Source organism: Notolepis coatsorum, assembly GCF_963971535.1.
Source record: "Notolepis coatsorum genome assembly, chromosome: 14".
Classification (NCBI taxonomy): Eukaryota; Metazoa; Chordata; class Actinopteri; order Aulopiformes; family Paralepididae; genus Notolepis; species Notolepis coatsorum.
In genome coordinates, this window is record NC_140178.1 from 99,683,827 (window position 1) to 99,710,004 (window position 26,178).

General features: G+C 40.9%; 1 protein-coding gene across 1 annotated transcript in view; it reads left to right on the forward strand.

The window, feature by feature from the left end:
* Window positions 1–25,570, forward strand: part of LOC311240283 (uncharacterized protein) — a 46,231-nt gene extending 20,661 nt beyond the window's left edge. The window contains exon 3 of the mRNA XM_084328841.1: window positions 23,371–25,570. Within this exon, the coding sequence (XP_084184967.1) occupies window positions 23,371–24,459 (1,089 nt within the window). The 3' untranslated portion in view covers window positions 24,460–25,570. The remainder of the gene's footprint in view (window positions 1–23,370) is intronic.
* Window positions 25,571–26,178: the final 608 nt, after the last annotated feature.

The following is a 26,178-nucleotide window of genomic DNA, read 5'->3' on the forward strand; positions in this document are numbered from 1 at the left end:
ATGTGATTCCAGATGCGGTAGACAGTATTTGAATGTTTTTTTCACCCGGCTTAGCTGATACAAACGTGAAGTAGACTAGTGACTGAACTTCCAGTGCAAGCGTTACCAGCGTGAGCGTCTCCCTGCTAGTGTTGTCACGATACTGGAATTTCGACTTCGATACGATACCTTGAAAAGTATCTATACTTTCGATACTTTCAATACCAATTTTTTTTTTTTTTTTTTTTTTTTATAATATATATATTTTTTTTAACAAATTTTGCTTTTGTTGCTGGTTGATTCTCCTCAGCTTCTCTCTGGTACTATACGAGAAGATAAATACACTTTTAAAACCCCTTGTTTATCTTTAGATCAGAGAGAGAGAGAGAGAGACTGACGGAGATTTTAGGTCTACTGAGCGCACCTTTCTAGTTATGACCCGAAAACAAGGGTACTAGAGAGAGAGAGAGAGTCTACTGAGCGCACCTTTCTAGTTATGACCCGAAAACAAGGGTACTTGAGAGAGAGAGAGAGAGAGAGAGAGATTTCTCCGGAGCTATGCTCGGAGCATTTATTAACGTTACATTTTCAACAACATTGCTGCTAATTGGACACTTCATGGAGGCAGGGTAATGTTGTGTCGAGTTCATGCGTGTACTGTAGAGCCATATGAAATCCGTTTTATTATTTTCCAAATTCCATTTTATTTTTTCCCAAATTCAATTTTTTCCGTTTTAATATTTCAGAATTCTGTATTTTGCCTTTATGCTCATTTTACCATCAGAAATAGTGTCTAATAAGTGGGAATGAATAAATGTCCACAATTGAATAAGATATAACAGTCCATTTAATGTTTTTAAGTGCTGCAACTCAGAAATACAGTTCAATTTTACACAATATTTTTCAATTAATATTGTGACAAAATAAAAATACATATTTCAAGTGTAAACAATAGATACAGCTAGCTACTACTGACATTATCACAATGACAATGTCAGTAACCTAGCTATATCTATTATATTGTGATGAAATATAGTAATGCATAATTTAGGCACCTTTAGTTTAGTTTATTTCGTTTATAAAGGACAGTGTATAATGGCAATCGTTTGCATTAAACAAATGGATGGGTGCACTAGATTTAGCAAGAAGCTATCATTTCCATCTATAGTCCTATGTACTGTAACGTTTCATAGCTATTTAAGTTTATTTAGATTATAAAGGGCAGTGTATAATGACAATCGTTTGCATTAAACAAATGGATGGGTGCACCAGATTTAGCTAGAACTTCTAGAAGCTATAATTTCCATAGATAGTCCTATAACGTTACATAGCTATTTAAGTGTATTTAGTTTATAAAGGGCAGTGTATAATGACAATCGTTTGCATTAAACAAATGGATGGGTGCACTAGATTTAGCTAGAAGCTAAACGTCCTAACGTTATAGCTATTTAATCACAATAGTGTCGCAAGTGTTTTTGCGGGTCCAGTCCATGGAACGTTGACAGAATTAGCAAAACACCTTATCACCGGAGGCATAAAAGTCATTAGGATACTGTTCTGCTCTGAATTGAGGGCTTATTGTGGAATTGTTTAGCTTCTTGACTATGTTAACACTGAAGCAGCCAGACGCTTGAGCACCGCGGCTGCGCCTCCCCGGTCGCGTGTGCACCAAACGTTCCACCCAAAAACGAAATTTCAGTCCAGATTAGGCCAAATTCTGCAATATTCCACGTTTTGCAGTTGATTCCATTTTTATTGGTTAATTCCGCGATTCCGTCCGCGATTCCGTGAACGCGGATTTCATATGGCTCTAGTGTACTGGTGTAGGATGGGCTCCGGCTCCGCTCGACCTAACGTTGGAAATGGGGTAGTTGTGTCGAGTTCATGAGTGTACTGGTGTAGGATGGGCTCCGGCTGCGCTCGACCTAACGTTGGAAACGGGGTAGTTGTGTCGAGTTCATGCGTGTACTAGTGTAGGATGGGCTCCGGCTCCGCTCGACCTAACGTTGGAAACGGGGTAGTTGTGTCGAGTTCATGCGTGTACTGGTGTAGTGGGCTCGGCTTGACGTTACTCCGTTTCCATGAAGTAATAGGTGGCCAGCTAGCTAGCATTAAGCTAACGGAGGAACGACAGCTAACGTTAGCTAATAATAGCGTTGTTTACAAATTGAAGACAGGGCTGCGCTGCCCGGCTGTGAGGGGGAGGAGGCTGCAGCAGCTTGTGTCTGTTGCTCTGAGCGAGGAGGAGGCGGAAGGGCAAGGCTCTGGCAGCGCGTCTGTCTGTCAACAACTTGCGGGAGCAAGCCAGCTGGTACCGATACTGCAGAAAGTATCGGTACTTCGGGAAATGAGTATCGAAGCCGTTTTAAATATTCAGTATCGATACTTCGATATTTTTGACAACACTACTCCCTGCTAGCTCGCTATGTTTTGCAGCCTGATAATAACAATAACAGCCGCGCCCACCAGCATGGTACAACACGTGAGGTTGCGTGCTGTGACGTCACTCCCAATACAAGGAAAACCATAGGAAAACGGCTCCAAACGTATTTTTGACTGTCGAAAACGAAAGAAAATACTGCATTCCGCCTGCATTATGATGAGATAGTAACGAAATAGTAACGCACAGCCACTTGGACAAGTAACTGCAATCAGATTACTGGCTTGTAAAGATTAACGCGTTAGATTACTATTTTCGGGGAAAAGTAATCAGATTACAGTAACGCGTTAGTGGCATCACTGGTAAAGACCAAATGAAGTCAGGAGTATTATTATATTGATATTATTTACCAGGGCTGCAACTAATGACTAATTTGGTAGTCGACTAATCTGCCGATTATTTTTTCGATTAGTCGACTAATCGAAAACCAATGTAAACAACAACAAAAAAAAATGATTTTTTTTTTTTTTTTTTTTTTTTAATTACCTATCTTTGTGAAAGTGGCTTCTCAGCTCTGGTCCAGCTGAAGACAGAGCAGAGGAACAGATTGGACATTGAGCATGACCTCAGAGTTGCTTGTCTACCATCACCCCAGACTTTGAGACTCTTGTCAGGACCAAACAACAACATCATAACATGATGATCCCATAGCAAATTAAAATAATGACTCATGAAACATTTGAATTTGGATCTTTAAGCCACTTTAAATGAAAATGTATTTGAAGAACAATACAGCAATCACTCATAACAAGATAAATAAATTAAATAATACAAATTAAAGTGGAAGTGTACTTTAAATAACTTTTGTTTGCTGTGTGTGAGAGGAGTCCGTGTGTGTATGTGTGTGTGTCTTACTCTGATCGCTGTGTGAGTGAGAGGAGTGTGTACTGTGTAATTTGTGTATGTGTCTTACTCTGATCGCTGTGTGTGAGTGAGAGGTGTGTACTGTGTAATTTGTGTATGTGTGTGTGTCTTACTCTGATCGCTGTGTGTGAGTGAGAGGAGTGTGAATGTGTGTGTGTCTTACTCTGATCGCTGTGTGTGAGAGAGAGGAGTGAATGTGTGTGTGTCTTACTCTGATCGCTGTGTGTGAGTGAGAGGAGTGTGTATGTGTGTGTTAGGGATGCCCCGATCGATCGGCCACCGATCGTTATCGGCCGATATTCAGTATAAATATGCGATCAGGGAATTCCGATAATGAGTCATATTCGCCGATCGCGGAAACTGATCAAGTGGATATCTCACTCGCTTGTCTCAGACGCACAGGACCTGCAAACTGCTCCTCCTCCCTAGCCCCGCCCGCACCCGAGTAGAGTTTGTAAACACAGAGGAGGCGGCTCCTCTGCTGAGTCTAGATAGTGCATTCGACCTGAGCTAACGTTAGCTACCTAGCTATCGTTACTGTTTTATTTTCTCCGATCGTCAAAACAGATCTCACTCGCTGAGTTCTGTCTCAGACACCGGGAGCTGCACACAGTGCTGCGCGTCTTCTGCTCCTCCTCCAGCTCCTCCTGCACGCATGTAAACACGGGTCTAGTCTAGTCTAGTGGGACGGGACCTCCATGAGCTAACGTTAGCTACCGCTACAAAATGACCCAGTCAACTATTCACTTTTAGTTTAATACATGATGAGGCATTGTCTAACTGAACGGTATCTAGCCGGCTAGCTACTGATAGCTCCTGATATCAACAAATGCTCCAGCAATAGTCTAGTTATCTAGTACTAGTGTATGTTACCTCTGTTAGCTCACGTTAGCTTAGCTCACTGTTCAAAACGAAATGTCCCATTCAACTAAATAGTTCACTGAGGCGTTGTCTTAACGTTATATTTCCGGCTAGCAGTAGCTACAGACAGCTCCTGATATCAATGTCTTATAACACTCATTCGATGCATATTCGAAGCCCGGCTTGCGTCGCAGTCATTAACGGGGATAGCTGAGGGAGTAGGGTATATCTGCAGAGCCTAGGGTAAATCTGCAGAGCCGAATGTGATTTGATCAAAGCAGAGTATGTACACACAGACAGTGGAGATAGCGAGCATTTTGACTTGTTGCATGGTGGCGATGTCTCGCAGATAATACAAGTACAAGTCTAATTATATAATATATATATTTTATATAAAAAAAAAAAAAAAAAAAAATTTATATAAAATAATTTTTAATTTCTTTTTAATCAAAAACGATCGGTATCGGATCGGTATCGGCCGATATGGCTCACGACGATCGGTGATCGGTATCGGTGGCAAAAAACGTGATCGGGGCATCCCTAGTGTGTGTGTCTTACTCTGATCGCTGTGTGTGAGTGAGAGGAGTGTGTATGTGTGTGTCTTACTCTGATCGCTGTGTGTGAGTGAGAGGAGTGCGTGTGTAATGTATTGTGTGTCTAGTCTGATCATCATCTCCTGCAGGGGAACAATGTTTTCAATGTCCAAAATTTGCTATGGGATCATCATGTTATGATGTTGTCTGGAACCCTGAGAAGCCACTCTCACAAAGATAGGTAGTGCTTTTTTTTTTTTTTTTTTAATGACTAATCGACGCAACAATTTCTCGTCAACGATTTTTTTATAATCGACGTCGTCGATTATGTCGACTAATCGTTGCAGCCCTATTATTTACTGAGGATGGACAGATAATGAATACATAATAAATGTATTCATGATCATCATGCAACATAAAACAATTGTAGGAACGGTTTGGGAGAGGAAGGGGTTTTAGCTTGCGTGTTGTGAGTTCCAAAACATTTTACTTAAACTTTAAAGCTCAATATATAAAAACGTGGCACTTTACAGTGAACAGGAGGTCTATTTGTATTAAAAACAATAGATTGTTTTTCATTTATGTCGAAGAGCTAAAAAATTTAAACGTCAATTGATATTTCCGTAGCCTTTTTTTAGTTGATCTAAATGTGACTGATTGTGTTAAATGGGCATATAATATCGTCTCATATCGATCGCAGGCACCTGAATCGAATCGTATCGTGGCAGACTTTGTGATATCGGCAAATATTGTATCGTTGTCCAACGAATCTATATCGTATCGTGATGAAACTGGTGATTCCCACCCCTACCTACCTACCTAACGTTCATTCATAAAAACTGACATCACTGACATGACATTCATATTATGACATTACTACTTGCACGTTATTCATGATGTCGTAACTTGCGTGTCTCCTATCCGCTATGCAGCGCATTCGGGCCCACACCCACAATATATATACAAGTCGATTATTAATTTGAATATAGAATATTCCAGGGCTGTACGCTAAGCTTTTTCACTAGGGGCACACTTGCCCCTAAATGAGAAATTTAGGGGCAAATAATATTTTTTAGGGGAACATTTTTAAATAACTATTTTACCATTATAGTAGGGCTGGGCGATATGGCCTCTAAATGATATTGCGATATTTTTTGGCCATATCACGATACACAATATATATCGCAATATTTTGACATTTCCTAAAGCACTTAAAAATGCTTGATTTAACCCTTTGATGCATACAGTCACGCCAATATGATGATTATAATAAGTCCCTGCAACATATGTTTGCATTATTAAACCATGAAGATGCTTTAAAAAATAATTTAATGAAAATGTACTAAGAGTAGTCTACTGACACACTAATAATAAAAATTATTTACATCTAAGACTATTTATATAAAAACTCTTGGGTGCCCTTTTTTTGCACAGTACTGTGTTTTCTATCCACTTTAGCCAAACACACACACACATATATATATATATATATATATATATATATACTACTGTGAGAAAATAATAATTACACACAAAGGGATAATGGCTTATAGCAGACTTAATGATTTTAGAATATTTCAGATAATGAAATTAAATGTTTATCATCAACTATCCAGTTAGTATTTATACTGTCTGTAACGTTTGGCTACTTTAAATCATTGAATGTAGAGAGAGAGCGAGAGAGAGAGAGGGGGCGAGAACGCACAAGAGAGCCAGCCCCCCCCCCCCCCCCGGGTTTTGTTCTAGGTTCGCGTTTTGATCGTCTAAGCTGCCGTAGGTGATGACGTCACACTCGAATGTAAACAGGAAGAGTCTAACACGGAGATGGAAAGTCACAGTGGATGATATACAGAAACGAATAACTAATAAATATGAAGTTATGTTTAAACTTCTGTTGTCAAGCGTTGTCACTTGTCAATATAACCCACCCCCTTTCCTCACTTTTCCACCGTCCCTGCTTCACTCGGGACCACCAGCTAACGTTAGCCTATAGCTCCGCCGTCCCTGCTTCACTCGGGACCACCAGCTAACGTTAGCCCATTGCTCGTGTCAATTAAATTGCATGTTATTAAATGTCCGCGCTGGTCTGTCTAATGAAATTACAACCGCAACATTATGTCGCCTGTACAGCCCTGGTTGTAGGCTAATGTTAGTGTAGTGAAATGCGAATGAAGAGGTGAAATCACTATTCGCAAGCTTGCGAGTAGATATAATTTTTCATTCGCACCGGCCAAATTAGGGGGCAATTTGCGACGATCTCGTCGCAGCGTACAGGCCTGAATATTCATTGACAGCCCTACTTAACAGTTACTGCATCACCCCTGAGTGTAACATGGAAAGCCAAATAAATACATTTAAACTTAAACTTTCCCCCACTGTACCGAAAACCCGTACCGAACCGTGACTTCAAAACCGAGGTATGTACCGTTACACCCCTAATGTATGTATTGCAACGTAATTGCATCATGTTTGGGCAAAATGTACTATTTAAATTACAACTAACTACAAGATGGAATATGGAAGACACTGTGTGAAATACCCTCTAATAATCTCTTGTCTCGTTGGCCATGTGATCCCTGTACCCATATGGCTGTTTCCAGGGTAGCTAACATGCTCGGGTAGCAACTCTCTGGCACTGGAAACACGGAAGTTGCCCCCTAAGGCGCCTCCAGCCTAGCTTTTCCTTATGTACTTAGCTTGTAGTTCCTAGTACCTCTGCCGCCAGAGCTCCTCTGGCTCCATGTTCCCTTTGTGCAGCAGAGCACAGCTTTTCACCTGCTACACCACACGCTCTGTGTCTGGCCAGTTGTGACAGAAAACTCACTGGAAGGGTCGAAAGGAGAGGGCAGCCATGTTGTTGCACATGAAAATAGCATAGAATAGAATCTCTTTATTGACATATATATATTAGAGCTGGGCCGTTAACACTTTCACTGCCACTCACGAGTTTTCTCGGAATTATTAATATCTCGTTGAAAGCCACTCACGAGATTTCTCGGAATTTTAAATTTAATTTTTTTTTAGCGATCTGAAATCATATTGCATCACACAAGCCTACCCTAGTCTACCCGAGAGCCGCCGGCGATCAGATGTGGAAAAAAGCGCCCCCTATCGTCTCCCAGATGACATAAGGGATTTTGGAATGTACTCAATGAAAATGGATGGGGAAAAAAATCCTGTACTCCACATTTTCCAGTCCACTGATGCAGCCGGGTTATCAGAGTTCATTCTGGAGCCTCTGAGCCCTGCGGAATCATGTACTGCACTGTACACACGTTGGATTTATACACTTATCGATTTTTTCGAATGGTGATCAGGAATTGGAATATACCAGTTGGATACCATTTGATGTCAGGTAAGGAATCTGTTATCAGTGTTAGGATAATCTGACTCATTTTGATGAAGATATAAGCTGTTTTGTGAAATGTCCTCTTTCGGTTTCACTGTAAAAATCCAAGAGGAAATGAACACAGCGATTATCCGTGCGCGGCTCGAATGGGCGTGTACCAGGGTTTCCGTTAGAAAAAATTGTTGCCGGTCTCCGTGACCTGCAAGATTTCAATCTACCGGACAAATGAGATTAATTCCGGTCATAGTTTATTGAGCTTTAAAACAATTGATAGGCAGGCAATATAAAGAATGTCATCCTCAAGGCATGTAGATTTATAATATTATTACTTAAAACTAGGCTACTTTTGCGTATACAGTCATTAATTAATATATTCCAAATAAAATAAGTCCCTCGATACTCCGTGCTGCTGCTGACTTGAACTAAAATAGACCGCGTATGTGGGCAGTCGGTCCGACACTAAACAGCAGTCTGTTATAATCACATTTTTATGAGCTAACGAATTCCGTTATATTGGACATTTGTATTAATTATATCAAGCGAAGAACTGAGAAAGCAGAGAGACGGCAACTTTATCGTGGTTTGCGTGACGACTCTCTCCACCTCGCAACGACTTATTTGCAAAGAGTATGGCGCTGCAGAGAAGCTGATTTAGCTGTTATTGGCTCTTTTCTGGGAACCGCACAGCAGCGCCCCCCACCCAACATTGGCTGAAAATGGCCAAATTGGAGTACTGCTGGAATACTGCATTGTGCCGTTGCCTCTCTGGCTCTGCAGCTTCACACAAAAGTCCGCACACCAGCACTAAGCTCTCGCCGACAACGTCGTTGTCATTATTAGAAGCAACGAGGAAACAAATGTAATGATCGTTTCGTTCATCGCATAGGCTATTTAATTTTAGCCTATTTTAATACAATTCAAATAATCAAATTGTGCTTAGACTCAGGGAATTATTTTCACCGGACATTAAGACCGGAGATATTAAATAAGTCGGACTTCAACAGATTTTGCCGGTCAAAAACCGGTAATTACCGGCTAACGGAAACGCTGGCGTGTACGTATAATATTGATCATCTAGCGTTTATTTGAAAACGATTCATAAATAGGCCGACAAATATCAACGTTCTGGAATATTCCAGTAAAAGACGATTATCATAGAATGGCCCAGAATAGGCTGTTTTTTACCTCAAAACGGGTGCTTTTCAAAATGATCTCAAACGGAAATCAAGCGATAAAAAACCAATCTGTCTTGACAGCACTGACTGGAAAAGGATTCTTTGATAAGCGACGGGCAGATTAGACACATAGCCATAATCTAAAACATAGATTAGGCGATATTAACGCTAACATTAAAGTGGATGATGGCATTCAAGCGCTAACTCTGGCGCCACCTCGTGGCACTGAAAGTGTTAACGGCGTTAACGTGCTGCGTTAACGCGAGACTAGTATCGCGCGATACTATAATTGACGCCGTTAATCTTTTTCTCAACGTTGGGTCTGTATTGTCCTTAAATACTTGCCGTAGTTCCCAGCTGTGGTACCAGGAAGTGATTGCACTACCGGAGCTGTAGTCAGAATAATGTGTTAAACTAAAGTAGTGGTCCGGTAATCATTTATACAGGTGAGGTTAAGTGTCTAAATGTCCTCAGGATATAACACAATTCGGCAATGAGGACGTCTGAATCTGTGCAATGCAAGAAAGAAGAAGTCCGTTGCAAGCTTTGTTTACATTATTAACGTTCGCGATTTAGCATGTTAGCTCACGTTGGTCGGGCGGCACTTGTAAACATCTACAAGAGGAGGAAATCCACTTTACACACTAAAGGAAGGATCGACTGGACTATCGTGAGTGTTTACAACAGAAATGGCTTGGGTTATTGGAAATATTGGACCGTTTGATGACAATATGTAGCCCCTTTCGTGACTGTGATGCACAGAGTGAATCCACAGTCACTTGCTCCTCAATGGGAAACCAACCTAGATTTACCATGAAGGACTGGTTCTGGCCGAGCCGTTCGTTATACAAGAATCACAGAGACGTTTCAAAGGTGCTCACAGTTGCACAAGGGTTTTGGACAGAGATACGGGATGGTTTGAAAGCTCTGCGTTGCTAATAAACATTTTAAATAATTTTTATAAACTGCTCAAAACGGCATTATTTCCGCCGTTGGGTGATCACAGCGCATGCGCACCATCCTGTATCTCTGTCCGAAACCCTCGTGCAACTGTGAGTACCTTTGTAATTTCTCTGCGATACTTGTATAACGAACGGTAAAAAAATTACGATAAATCTGGTTTTAAAAGAAACACTGGAAATTACAAAAAGAAGAGACATGTTCATGCTGTTGAACAAGGAGATAGAACAGCTAGTGACTCCTCAGATGAAGAGGAGAGGATACATCTCCTCCTCTGGTCATTATTTGGGTAGAACACACCTATTTTGAATGCCTTCGGCAGATTTTTATTTTATTTTTAGCCATTTTAATCTAGATTAATTCCAGGTAGATTAATCTAGATTAAAAAATGTAATCTATGCCCAGCTCTAATATATATATATATATATATATTTTTTTTTATACATGTACCAGGAACATTTAATCCATCCTAACTATTTAGGAGCTGGTCAGCAACAGTCCTGTGCCTGGGTTTACCTGCCTTGCTCATGGGCTCATTTAGCGGTGGGTATTGAGGGAGAGGGTTATTCATTCACCCCCCCCCCTGCCCTGATCTTTCCTGCCGGCTACTAGCCTGCTTCTCTACCTGCTAGGCCAGCGCTGCTTCCTAATAGATGTCTAGTGTAAATGGAGTAGTAGGTTTGCAATGAACGGTCTTCATGAAGAAGCACCTCATTGATTTTTCTAGCAGGGAATCGACCCGGCGTTGTGCACATGCAACATGACCAGTGGAGCGTCCCTGATATACTCTCCAGTTCTGCCCAAGATGCTTTTCATTTATTTGGCAAGAAAGTTAAAGGTGCTATAGATAACCTTCAGCCTCTAGATGTCACACTAGAGCACCAGCATGTAATTTATCCAATCGGGTGCATTCCACGTGGGGGAAATGAGAAGTGGGGAGGGTATACATGCACGCAACATGTAAACAACATTCATTTTGTATTTTTATTAAAAAAGAATTTAATTTTTTTTATCAATTATTTGGGGGAAAAGCAATACCTTTATTCCGCACCTTTCTAAAAGCTCTGTGAATGTATTATTTAAAAGAATTAAATACATTTTTTAAAGATTACTCTACATAAACATTTTATCTATAGCACCTTTAAATTCAGCAATATTGTCTCATTTGTCATTATTCTATTGTTCTGTTATTATTATTTTTTTTTTTATTGAACTTTTTCCCCCTCCATTTTTTCCTCCGATTTTCTCCCATCCCAATGTTAGTCGTATGCCAATTCCCAATCCCCTTCCTGGTCGCTGCGCACTTACCCCCCACAGTCAGATCATCTGGGAGAGTGGAGGCTATCACGTGCTTCCTCCGACACACGTCCAGCCAATCAACCGCTTCTTTTCACCTGGCAGCGCGGATTCTCATTGAGAGGGCGTAGCGTGTGGAAGGATCACACTATCCCACTCAAGTCCTATCCGCGCTTAGCAGGCGCCCCGACCGAACTGTAGGAGTCGCTGTTTACAACGACCCGGACCCACCCCGCCAGCTTCTCCCACCCTCTAATACTGCCAATTGTATTAGTGTGAACGGCCAGCCAAGCTGGTGACAACCCCGGAGCTGTGAGCTGGATTCGAACAGGCTGGTTGGTGACGAACGCAATCTCCGCTACGCCACCTAACCGCCCCTTTGTTCTGTTATTATTAAATAGTATTTAAATTTTAAAGGGGAACTATCTTATAAATGGCCTTTTTGAGTGTTTAGCATTGTTTCCTAGCTATGTGAACTTATATTAATATGATCTATGTCTCAAAATTCTCATATTGGCGCATTCTTCCAATTCTCCTCTCACAATATTCACCCTCACTGAACTGAGTCGTTTGAAAATGTGCCTATATGTGATGTCATATAGTCACTGCTGCATGTTAATGTGGCTCCTCAGGCACCAGCACCTGCACCCCAGTCCACATCAGCTCAAAACGGCTCGAGATCTTGAGGTAGAAAAATGCTGTTTTTGAGTACTTGATTAGAAATACAAAACAATGAATAAAAAATATATATATATTACAGAGGTGTTCCATAGACTCACAGGAATTGTGTAAAAGTGCCCAAATAGTGAAAGAAATAGTAAAATAGTTCCCCTTTAAGATGCAAAAAAAATCATTATCGGTTAATCACTAATATAAAGGACAGTAATGCATAAAATGGATATTTTCTATTTTTCCCAAATCACATAATGATTTTTCTTCCTTGTAGATACCATTGAATCTGTTTCCATGTCTTAATAATACAATGAGAAATATATAAAAAAAATATCCAACAACTATTTTATAGCAGCAAAGAGGGGAAAGGTTTCCTTCTTCCAACTTCCTTCAACCTAACTTAAGAAAAGTAGATTTATAGGCAGTGACCAGATGGCCAATAAGAGTCAACAGTGTATCGGCCCACTGGCAATAAATGTTAAGGTCACTTCCAAAAACCTTGGTGTAATTTTTCGCCCTCATATGTAATCAGCATCATGTCAGCATGTTGACTAAATCTGGCCTTTTCCAACTGAGGACTATTGCCAAACTGAGAACAGTTGTGTCTTTTCAGGATTTAGATTATCCATGCGTTTGTATCTTCACGCTTGGACTACTCTAATGCCTCATTCACATGCCCTACTGTATTAGTTCAGAATGCTGCTGCGGGGCCCACATCACTCCAGTGTTTGCTACCTATCATCTGACCCGGTTAGTGATTTCCAGGTCGAAGTCTTCTGACCAGGGCCAGTTAACCTCTTAACTATCAAGTTTTTGACGACTGCATACTTTATTTTTGCAAAGGTTAGCTTTATACTTTATACTTATAGCACATGCATGAGCCTGGTCTCTTTTGAAAGGTAACATTCTGAAATTGCTAAAGCAAAAAAGAAGAATCACTTTGAGTGCTAATGAAATAGAGTAACAGAGGTTTAAACACGCTCAAGTAAAATTTGTTTGTACTCTCATTTCTGTTTAGTGGTTGCCAGATTCCTGTTCTTAAGTTCCAGCATAGAGGTATGAGCTGGAAAACACCACGGTTCCATAGCCTGAATTCTTATGTAGTACAGGTCCAAATTTGATAAAAATCCATAAAAAAATTAGCACTTCAATTAATTCTGACGCTCGAGTCACAACAACTTCTTCGTGAACTTCCACCACCTTCCCCCACTCTCACCCGTTCGGCTGCAGTCTCTTTCGTAGAGCCATATGAAATCCGTTTTAATGTCAATGTCAGTAGCCTAGCTATATTATATTGTGATGAAATATATACATAGTAATGCATAATTTAGGCACCTTTAGTTAAGTTTATTTCGTTTATAAAGAACAGTGTGTACTGACAATCATTTGCATTAAACAAATGGATGGGTGCACCAGATTTAGCAAGAAGCTATCATTTCCATCTATAGTCCTATGTAGGGATGTCCCGATCACGTTTTTTTGCTCCAGATCCGATCCGATCATGTGATTTTGAGTATCTACCGATACCAGGGCTGTACGTTAACTTTTTTTGCACATAGCACTGGTGCTACAGAGGTTGATAGTTTTGTAGCACAGGCCAAAATCTTGTAGCACAAGTATAAAACGTGTTATATTTGTAACAGTCACAAATGTGCCTATTGTATTTGTGTTATTTAGTTGCAGTGCCATGTTTGGCTGTCATTTAGTATATCGCCATGTGTTATTATTACTATAATAGTAATACTCTCATATGCTATTTTCAATTAATATCATAAACAACATAAGGAATATTAGCATAATTTTGAGTGGACTGAAGGAATGAGTCAGCGTTAATAGTTTTAAATGCAAATAATTTATTGAAACATAGAAGTGGGGTCGGTTGGGACACACACACACAATGGGGGACCCTGATGTAAACAAGACAAACGTCTTTCTCTGGTCTGCATCCCCTTAACAATTGTGTGTATTGAGCCGTACTGTACTGTACCCATTCTGCAATCTGTTAAATAAAGTTTACATTCATTCATTCACACACACTGTTTCAACTCACCACCCCCGCATCATATTGTAGTCTAGTCTTCAAACTTCCACTCCTCTCGAAATTTTTTATATTTGAATATCAACATTATATGTCCATCCTCAGTTTACTATAATATACTCCTGTCCTGAGTCCTGACTAGTGACTTCATCGTCTTTCCAAACGCACGCACGCACACACACACACAGGGAAGGGGAGAGAGTGCCCCCCATTTCCCTTTCCACACTGTGTCTGCTGGCTCTGCCTGATCAGGATTAGCTTGTTAGCTTGCTAACGTTGTAGTGATTGTAATGGTACATAAACGTTAATTTCGGGCGATGTGCGCATAAAGGAATGGCGACGGTGCAAAGCATGTAGATGCATTTGACCCGTTGCGAGAGAAAAAAAACACACCGGACTTATTTCGGGACGTGTAGGCGCACTGCTGTGTGCGCACCAACACGCTGCTCTGCTTGCAAGCACGGATAGGGCGGATATGACTCGTCGAGTTGTCACGGAGTTTTTTCAAAATAAGAGTATCATATGCACCTGAATGTTGCTAGCTGTCGATCCTAGTTATTATAGCTGGAGCTGCGCGTGGGCAGAAATGAGACCCGCTACAGGATTTTCAAAATAAGAGTATCTATATGAACCCAATCCCTATCGCACCAGTGCTAGTGAAGTAAATCCATCCATCGCACAGACAGCTGTTGCTGTAGCACGTGCGAGATATATGTCGCACTGTACACCCCTGACCGATACCGATATTTCCCGATCCGATAAAAAATAATAATAATGTAAATTTTATTATTTTTTTTACCCTTTTTTTTTATTCAACAAACATGACCATGTTCACGTCTTAAACTCATACTGAGGCCTTAGTTTTGGTTTTAAATTGCATATCATCATTCATTTATTTATTGTCACACAGAGCAGAAGAATTTTGCCAAAACAAACCAATAGTATCCAGCTGCAGAACGGCAGACCAGTCACACTCTCAGACCCAAACGCATTTCCTTTGATTTAATTATACATCAAATGATTTATGTCAAGGATTGCAATGCCTCGCTTGAATGAAGTTAACTTTTCACCTGGATAACGTCAACATTCAGTGTCAATGTAATGTGAGAAATTGGGATAAAAAAAATAATAATGTATTTGGGTCTGAGAGTGTGGCTGGTCTGCCGTTCTGCAGCTGGATACTTACTATTGGTTTGTTTTGGCAAAATTATTCTGCTCTGTGTGACAATAAATAAATGAATGATATGCTATTTAAAACCAAAACTAAGGCCTCAGTATGAGTTTAAGACGTGAACATGGTCATGTTTGTTGAATAAAAAAAAGTTTAAAAAAAAAATCATTTTTTTTGCCAATCCCGATCTTCGGAAAATCACGTGGATCGGCCCAGATCACGTGATCGGATCGGGACATCCCTAGTCCTATGTACTGTAACGTTACATAGCTACCGTAATTCCTCTAATAGTAACCGGGTCTCAAATACAAGCCGGGTCTCTATTAATGGCCGGGTGCGCTCTTGAGCTAAGCAATTATAAGCCGGCCTCCTAATACAAGCCGGGTTACTAATATACTGAGCTGCATACTGAGCTAGTTACTTGATTTCACTTTGAAAACGTTGAAATGACCAGTGACCACCTGTAATTGCACCGTTTACTATTTCATACAGTACTTGGTTTCAATAAATGAACCCAGTACATTTTACTGGGTTCAAACTGACACAAAATGTTGATTTATTCATTATGATCCGTTTGAAAATTTGAAATATAGGCCTCCCTCTTATACAGGCCTCCTCCTAATACAAGCCTGGTACCCACTACAGTTGAAACAAATACAAGCCGGGGTTACTATTAGAGGAATTACGGTATTTAAGTTTATTTCGTTTATAAAGGACAGTGTGTAATGACAATCGTTTGCATTAAACAAATGGATTGGTGCACCAGATTTAGCAAGAAGCTATCATTTCCATCTATAGTCCTATGTACTGTAACGTTACATAGCTATTTAATCACAATAGTCTCGCACATGTTTTTGCGATTCCAGTCCACGGTACGTTGACAGAATTTGCAACACCTTATCGCCGGAGGCATAAAAGTCATTAGGATACTGCTCTGCTCTGAATTTAGGGCTTATTATGGAATTTCTTAGCTTCTTGACGACGTTAACACCGAAGCAGCCAGACGGCAGATGCTTGGACACTGCTGCGTGTTGTGTGTAACACGCAGCGGTCCCCGGTCAACGTTGGCTTTGTACCAAACGTTCCATCTCCTCCCGAAAATGGAATTTCAGTCCAGATTAGGCCAAATTCTGCAATATTCCACGTTTTGAAGTTGATTCCATTTTTATTGGTCAATTCCGCGATTTCATATGGCTCTACTCTTTCGGAGCGAACCCTCGTTGGCTACAATGGTGATCAATTATTTTCGCCATCAGTGGTGATTGGTCAGTTCTAGACCGTTCTGCCTCCTCAGTACCAGCTTTTAAACTTAAAAAAAATATATATTTTCTCATTCTGTTTTTGTGTTGGTTTTTCATTTTGTTGTCTGTTGTTGATACATTGTTTCTTATTGTTAAACATTAATATTTTCTACTCGTGAAGCACCCTGTTTGTTACGACCTGTATTGAAAGAGGTGAAGCTTCATCAAGCACCAAATGCCGGTAAAATTTGTCTTTCGCACATGAATCAACTAGGATCATTACTGCACTGGCTGGCTTGATATATCTCGATAATTTTTGTCCAATAACTCCAAATTAAAAGGAGCTGTATTTATATTAGGGGTGTAACAATGCATCGATCCTAAGGTTGAATCGCATCGAATCATGGTCAAGAGATTTCATGATGCATTGAATCGTTGCCTGAAGAATCGTAATCGAATCTAATCGTTGTGGGGTCAAATGTTTACACTCCTATTATTGACCTATAGTCCATTCATGCTGAGTGATAGGGGTGGGAATCACCAGTTTCATCACGATACGATATCGATTCTTTGGACAACGATATGATATTTTCCAATATCACAAAGTCTGCCACGATACGAGGTGCCTGCGATCGATATGAGACTTTATTACATGGCGTTTTCACATTCGCCGAAATGCTTGCTTGTGATTGGTCAATAGCGCGCGTCAGAGGTCAGTTATCAGACAATAATGACCGCTGTGGGACAATAATGACCGCTGTGCGCAGCTGTTCGCAATCAAGCCCACAATAATGACCGCTGTGCGCAGCTGTTCGCAATCAAGCCCACTGACATCAGTGCAAACTGCCGGCTGCCGGGGAAGCTGCTGGGGGGCGGAGCGACGAGCACTCAGCGGAGCCAGAACCAGTGTTACTGTTGCGAGTCGATGTAAAATGAATTAGGTATATTGTTAGTAAGTTAGCCATGTAATAAGCGGGATAATGTATAGCTATACTCGATCATTGTCGCAAAATAATTGACCTTCACTGACGTTTAAAACACCTCGCCGAGGTGGCTCGGTATTTTAAACTCTGTCGGTCAATTATTTTGCGACAATGACCTCGTAGCTATACATTATCCCTTACATATTATATGCCCATTTAACACAATCGGTAACATTTAAATCAACAAAAAAAAGGCAATGGAAATATCATTTGACATTTTAATGAGCTCTTCCAGACATTTAAATGAAAAACAATCTATTGTTTTTAATACAAATAGACCTCATGTTCACTATTTTTGGTTTGTTCTTTTTTTTCCCCGATATTAATATCCTATTCACTGTCACAGAGCTGTATTTTGGCTGGAAAAGGCAATATGCCGAAGAGTCCGAAGGTACAGTAACGGCCAGATCCTGGTAGTGGCGCTGTCTCGAGAATGCAGTAACCGCCCTCCTTCCCAGTCCCCACTGGGTTAGCTTGTTGTTAGCTTACGCTAACGTAACGTTAATTTCGATATTTAACGTAGGGCTGGGCTATATAACGATAATTATCGCGATATATTTTAATAATCGATATCGGGGAGATTTTTTTTTTCTTTTTTTTTTTGACCTGCAACAGGGCAGTTTTAAAACCAGAGACAGTGGACATACTTGTCTTTCTTGCCTGCAACTTAAAGTAATGGCTTTGCTTGTCCAAATGACAATACTGACCAAATTGAGATTTCTTTTTCTAGTGTCCATTTATTTTGTTTGCTTTCTAATTTAAAATACAGTTTGAAACCGTCTGTACACAGTAGGCTATGTGTGCTAGCAGAGCTAGACTCCAGTCACGGTGCACATGTGCAGTGGTTTGTCCACCAAAAAAGCGCCAAAAGATAGAAAAGAAACTAGCAGAGCCAGAACTGTTCAACTCCCCTGGAGCCACAGCCAGCAGAGAAGCCGGTTTACTTTCGCTTTTAAACCAGCTGCAGCCTGAGAACTGGAGTGTGAGGGGATGTAACACTAAAGATGGCGGCAACGACAAAGAATTGCTGCAAAATAAACATACATCTGTTTTTTCTTTTTTCTTTTTTATATACTTATAACAATTTCGATAATTATCGATATCGAGTGATATAACATTATCATATCGTTATCGCGATATCATTTTTTGCCATATCGCCCAGCCCTAATTTAACGCGACGTGGGCATAATGGAATGGCGAGGATTGCAAAGCAGGTTAGATGCATTTGACCCGTTGCGGAATAAAACAGCAGGGACTTGTTTTGGGTCGCAGAATAGGCACACTAGCCTTGCTCTAGTGACGCTCTAGACCAGTGTTTCTCAACTGGTGTGTCGTGACCCAAAAGTGGGTCGCAGGGCAATTTTGAGTGGGTCGCGGATGTGTGTGTAAAAAAAGTATAAAAAAATAAATAATAATTTTTTTTGCACTATCTATCGTTGTGAAAAGTGGCTTCTCAGCTCTGGTCCAGCTGAAGACAAAGCGGAGGAACAGATTGGACATTGAGCATGACCTCAGAGTTGCTTTGTCTACCATCACCCCAGACTTTAAGACTCTTGTCGGGAGCAAACAACATCCCCAGTTATCCCATTAGTTCCCTAGGCTAAGCTAAGAAGTCTGCTAAGAAGGATATATTATTTATTATTATTATTTTATTTCATTGTGTTTTTAGCCCTTAGTTGCACTTTTGTTGCAACCCCAGTTATCCCATTAGTCCCCCCAAACTTACTGTAGGTCTGTTGTGTTAAGCTAAGAAATCTGCTAAGAAGCATATTATTTATTATTATTTTATTGCATTGGGTTTTTAGCCCTAGTTGCACGTTTGTTGCAACCCCAGTTATCCCATTAGTTCCCCCAAATTTAGGTCTGTTATGTTAACCCATTCTTTGCCGGAGCTTATATCCATCCTTGTAGCCTCTCTGCCAGCTCTATTTGTCTATGGAGATGTTCACCTTCTTTGCAGGGCTATAACTTTTTAAATTGTATTGCTAAATTGACATTACTATGGCCCATTCAACATCAATTATCTATCGTTCAGGATGTAGGAACTTTTAACTTTTTCATTCACACATTCATACAATAATACGGTCTAGAGTATAAATATGTTTTTATCGTTTTCTGCAGTATTTCATAGAACGTGATATATAGCCATAAATGCATATATTAGATCATCAAATGCAGTTTGATACCGATCCATGCTATATTAAAAATGTCAACTGTACACGGTCCTAGACGTGTTGACTGATCATCTGCGGTTGACCGGAGGGGGGGGGGGGTTGTTTATAATTCAATGACCGACGTTAAATGATTTATGTAGTATGGGTGATATATAGATCAGAGCAGTTTGTATCGAAAATGGTAAAGAAAATCGGTGAAACTCACCCCAGTCTCCTCTTACCGTTGGGTGATGAGCGTGGAGCAAAAAGATCGCTATTATGGGATGTTGATCTAGGTGATCCAGTTCTGGTTTGTATAATACTAATACACGTCCAATCATGTTGTTTATTGAGTTATGGCAACGGATCGATATGCACGGTGTCTGGATAGAGTCCGTGCATAGGGGACGGACTAAGCACTTCCGGTGACCTCCGGTTTTGGCAACTCGCCGATCGGCCACCAGGTGGCGGTATTGACGCGTTGGAGAGTTGAGCGGAGTCCTACAACACCAGCAAAGACTCCGTGGGTGAAATGTGAATACCATGACGAAAATATGAAATATTGATCTCAAAGACGCTGTAAGACGTCATTGGCAGATTACGCATGGCGGAGAATGACATCTTAACACCACGTCATCGGCGGAGAAAGGGTTAAGCTAAGAAATCTGCTAAGAAGCATAATATGATTTATTATTATTTTATTTCATTGGGTTTTTAGCAATAGTTGCACTTTTGTTGCACTTTTTTGTGTTTATTTCATGTTTTGAAAGATTGCGTACTACTGGATTTTTTTTTTACATAAATCATAGTGGTTCAAAATTTTGGGTCGCGACTTAATGACTAAGGAACATGTTGGGTCCCGAGGCTAGACCAGTTGAGAACCACTGCTCTAGACGCTACTGCTGTGTGCTCTTGATCCGAGCCGAGCGGATACGACACTCCATGGGATTTTCAAAATAAGAGTATCGCAATATGAATCGATCTTTTTACGTTGCATCGATCCTATTTGATTATTTATAATAGATCGATATATCGATCTGGATCAATGTATCGTCCCACCCCTACTGAGTGAATCAGTTCCCCCAGCCACATTTGTGTATTCAAAAATGTTTGGGGAAAATGTATCCAATCGAATCATGGTCAAATGAAGAGATTTCACGGTGCTTTGAATCGTAATCGAATCGTTTTGGGGTCAAATATTTACACTTCTAATTTCTATTGTTGGGGTTAACTTATGGAACAATGCTGATGTAAATCTAAATGTGTAATACACTTTTAGTTTATATATATGAAAAGAAAAATGGTTTAACTATTTCTGAGGGTTACAACTGTCAATCATTTTTATTCAGTTTTTTGCTTCAGCCTGTACCTTTTCATTCACTGCCAAAACAAAGACCGTTGACCTTATGTTCAGTCATGGAATGATTGTATTGTGTGTGATGACTGAATAAAATTACTACGAACCACTGTACACTCTCGCTGACCGTGAGCAAATAAAAGCAAAGCAATTGCTCTGTATCTCAAGTAGGGCTGCAACTAATGATTATTTTGTTATTGATTATTTTGTCGATTAATCGAAACGATTAATTTACCAGAAAAAACATCAATTGATCACATGGGTATTGCTCATGCATTAAAGCATTCCGTCTCCAGACGGATTTCCGTCAATTTGATTGGGGAGATCCGTCCATTTGATTCGCAGTCTGACGGAAGTATTTGCATGATTTGTAGATGCATACAGATTGAAACAAAATTGAGCCAATCAGAGACGCCAAATATGGAAAAGGGCTTTTTTTTCCTATCGCGCCAAGCAGTCATCATCACTCAGCGACTCGAGAGACAGGTCGCCTTTTTTGCAGCCTCACGCGTCAACTGCTTGTTTACCAACGTCACAGCCACCACGCTGCTTGCACTCGCTGCTATATACCGATTAGCTAACGTTAGCTTAATAGCGTCTGTTAAATGGAAGGAGTAAGCCGGCCACTAAAAAGAGAACCCACCGCGGGGTTCTCAGATGAAAAGGATCAGCGGGACCACCTAACAAAAAGTTTCGAGAGGAGAGGACGTTTGAAGAGACTGGCTAGGCAGCGCTACTGGGGGCTGTAGTGGTGAGTTAACTTGTTCCGTGTGCCGCAACGATGTCAAAAAGAAAAACAGAAACAACACGTTTGTCATTGTCGTGTTACTTCACAGTACAATATGTGAGTCCCCTGCTGTGGTTGTGAGTATACGTTTATTAGCTTAACTCCGTAGCAACATCACACAGGTGTATCTAGACAGTCTCCTCCCCACCGTATATATTCTCTCTGTCAGGATCTATGGGTAACATTACTGTATATTTGCATATCGTATATGTCACAAATGTAACAGTACTATATACCTGTAGTATGTCCCTATGCCATAAATGTCATGATGTCAATGTCATAAATGTCACTGAATTGAAAATGGGGGACCCTGATGATGTAAACAAGACAAACGTCTTTCTCTGGTCTGCATCCCCTTAACAATTGTGTGTATTGAGCCATACTGTATTGTACCCATTCTGCAATCGGTTAAATATTGATTGATTGTTATAACGGATTGCAGAATGGGTACAATACAGTACAGCTCAATACACACAATTGTCAAGGGGTTGCAGACCAGAGAAAGACTTTCCTCTTTACATCAGGGTCCCCCATTTTCAATTCATCATAACATATATGACATACATGACATACAGATAGATAATACTGCTACATCTATACATTTATGACGTACCAGATTTACACAGTATTGTTTGTGATACAATAAGTCTAAAAAAGAGAGCATATACATTTGACGAAGAAACTGTACATTGGAGGAGGTTGGGTGGAGGGGGGGGGGGACTGTACATTGGAGGTGGTTGGGGAGGGAAGGGTTGGGTAGGCGGGGTGGGGGGGTAACTGTACATTGGATTATCAACGAAACCGAAACAAGTAGGCTCCCTTAAAACGCCAACGCTATTAAAAAGAAATACAGTGGAGGTTAAAATAAGAATATGACTTGGCCTGAAAAAAATTTCAGTCAGGAGATTTTTTTTTGCTTTAATCCCTGGTATTGCTTCTCTGACACCACCTACTGAATGAAGTTTATTTATGTCTGTAAATGCTGTGTAGTGTGGATGCCTGCTCTACATGAGTAGGGCGGGTAACCTACATGCTATTACTGCTTTTTATCTATTTAACTCATAGCTACTACATTGTTTATCTGTATCATTGTTTTCCTGTAACTAAATGCTGAAAAATGGGGAACAAACACTTTATTTATATTTTGAACATGATTCATTCATTGCATTTATTAGTTGGATAACATGTTATAAGTAATGACGCGTCGGTCATGAATATGCAAATTGACAAAATGTCCTGGTCAACGTTATCGACGACGTCTACTCATCGTTTCAGCCCTAATCTCAAGAGGTTTGTGATTGGCTGGCTGCCTGTAGTGTCAAAACTCCTGTTTCTCTGCTACCTGTACGCCGGTTAACTTGATGAACTGTTGTCTTCTTTTTGTCCTCCACCAGGGAGTCTGGCCTTCTGTATTACGTCCATGTTTTTATTTTACTCTTTATTATTTTAATCTGCTTTGTTGATGTTGTTTATGAATAATAATGATACATCTTGTCCTGTTTTTGTCCCAGGTGTCTGACACGTTGGAGTACATCAAGTCGGACCATCACGCTGACCTCCAGTGTTACTATACCACAGAGCTGGGCTCTATGAAAATGGAGTACCCAGAACACAACCTCATGTCCAGCCACCTGCAGCGCTCAGATATGCACCCTAACGGCCTGGAGTCCATCCACATGGCCGAGCTCCGCACTGAGCTCAATAAGCTCCGACCCGACGTGCTGATGGACAGCATGGGGAAACTGGACCCTGAGTTCGGGGCCGGAGGGGGGTTGTATGAGCTTATCCAGGAGGGTGGGCAGAAGATCACCTCAAAGAGTCACAACCCCACGGCGAGGAGACCCCGCAACATGCAGGGGGAGAAGCCCTACTCTTGTACTCAGTGTAGGAAGAACTTCAGCACTCTAGGCAACCTGAAGACCCACCAGCGCATCCACACGGGGGAACGGCCCTACACCTGCTCCCAGTGTGGCAAGAGCTTCGGCCAGGCGGGGAACCTCAAGAGGCACCAGCTGATCCACACCGGCCAGAAACCCTACGTCTGCGCTCACTGCCCCAAGGGCTTCACCAAAGCGGACGACCTCCGGTCCCACCAGCGCCTGCACACGGGCGAGCGTCCCTTCTGCTGCCTGACGTGCGGCAAGAGCTTTGGCCAGTCGAAGGAGCTGAAGGCTCACCAGCTGAGCCACACGGGCGAGAGGCCGTTCTGCTGCCAGCACTGCGGCAAGAGTTTCACCAAGGAGATGAGCTACCGCAACCACCTGCAGATCCACGTGGGCGAGAAGCCTTTCAGCTGCTCACAGTGCGGCAAGACTTTCAGCAACTCCGGCGTCCTCAGGACTCACGAGAGGATCCACTCGGGGGTGAGGCCGTTTGGGTGCACGCAGTGCGGGAAGAGCTTTGGGCGCCTGGGGCACCTTAAAGCCCACCAGCAGATCCACACGGGGGAGAGGCCCTTCGCGTGCCCGCAGTGCGCAAAGACTTTTAGCCAATCGGGTCACCTCAAAGCACACGAGCAGATCCACAAACGGGAGAGTGTGGACACAGGAAGCACCAGCAGTAATGGCAGCAGCAGTCCCATGGAAAATGACAGTAGCTAAAAGAAAAAAATCACACACAGAAAACAATACCCTTTAACCTCTTGGAAAGAAAAGTATTATTCCCTTTTTTTTTTTTTTTGTTTTTTTTTTTTTTTTTATAAATACTATATATATATATATATATATAAATATATATGTTTTTTCCTTACAGCTACTTTTTTCGTAATTTTTCATACCTTTTGTGCTCTTTTTTGCATTTTTTTGCATTATGTACTTGGGAAGGGTCGACTTTGTGACAGATTTGCTCTTATGCAATTGTCTGTGTGTGTGTGTGTGTATGTATGTATGTATGTAATCTTTATAACTGGTCTCTGGTCTGTTTGTACTTTAGTGAGTGTAGCGGTGCACCGATACCGTTTACGTTTCCTGACCAAGTATGAGTCCCGGAGATTGAGTCCTTGGCTGATACTGAGCTGCGAGCTCATATCTTTTTGCTGACCAAGTATAAGTACTTAATCTTGAGTACTTGCTGACTGACGCAGAGTACTGATCTTTTGTTGACAAATTACAAGTACTTATATTTTGAATGACATGCTGATGGCAGAGTTCCAGGCTTTAGTACCTAATTTTGAAAACTTGATGTGACCAGAGGACACGTTTTTCTTTTTTCTGACCAAGTTCAATGTAGAGTACCGGTACTTACTGTAACCATGTGCCACTCTTTTATGGACAACATGCAAGTTATGAATCTTAAGTACTGGCTGAGTACCAGGCAGAGTACTTTTTATTGACAGTTTTTGGTTAAAACTATAAAAAAAAATGGGGGGGGGGGGGGGGGTGAATGAGAACTTTTTCATTTAAGATTTTTAACAAAAAATTGTCAAATGGCATTCCTTTATTTTTGTAACCAATCAAAACATTCCAGTCTCTTCAAAATAGCATGGTACTATTTGCCTTGGTATCTGTGGTATCGGCAGTACCAGGCATTAGTATCGACGCCTGCTATTGACCCGATAGCTGTTGTAGGTATCGGTGCACCACTGAGTGCCATTCCAGTCTGCCCCCCCCCCCCGTCCAATGATCGCCCACTGTGGACATCTTCTATTGATAACGTGTAATTCCTAAACAAACGATGCTTCATCATATACTGGAAAAAAATAATTATTAAAGAAACTAATGGCACGCCTTGTTCTGTTTTTGTTTTGTGTGTGTGTGTGTGTGTGTATACTGGTAGTGAAGTATACTTGGTTTTAATTCATAATGGTCAAGATTGTCGTTGGGGTTGTAAAGTAATGCATTACATATTGTTAGTTCTTGCTGTTGGGGCCTGGTGGTATAAAGAAAATAACTTTATATTGAATCATATTTGCTTATGGATAATCACATCACAATATAATGCATTTAGGCAACACAATTGACAACTCATTATTTCTGTATAATTTTGTGAGAGATTTTACTTAATATTAGGTTTTATTTTTTATTTTAATTTAGACTACAACATTTTGCATAATTAATCAAAAACCCACTTACTATAAACATTGATATATTGGCCTGTGGGGGCTTCTGCGCCCTGGCTGCCATCTTTCAGAGGCTGTAGTGGGATACTGGTATACTGGCATCCCTTGAAAATGGGTTGTTCAAAAGAAAAAAAGGATTCTGAAATCGGAGTGGATTACGTAATCCAATCTTGGTTTTGATCCGGATCAAACCTTCAGTATGCGTTGTTCAAAAACTTTTAGTAGGATTAGGATCACTTTGATAAAAAAAAAACAGGATAAA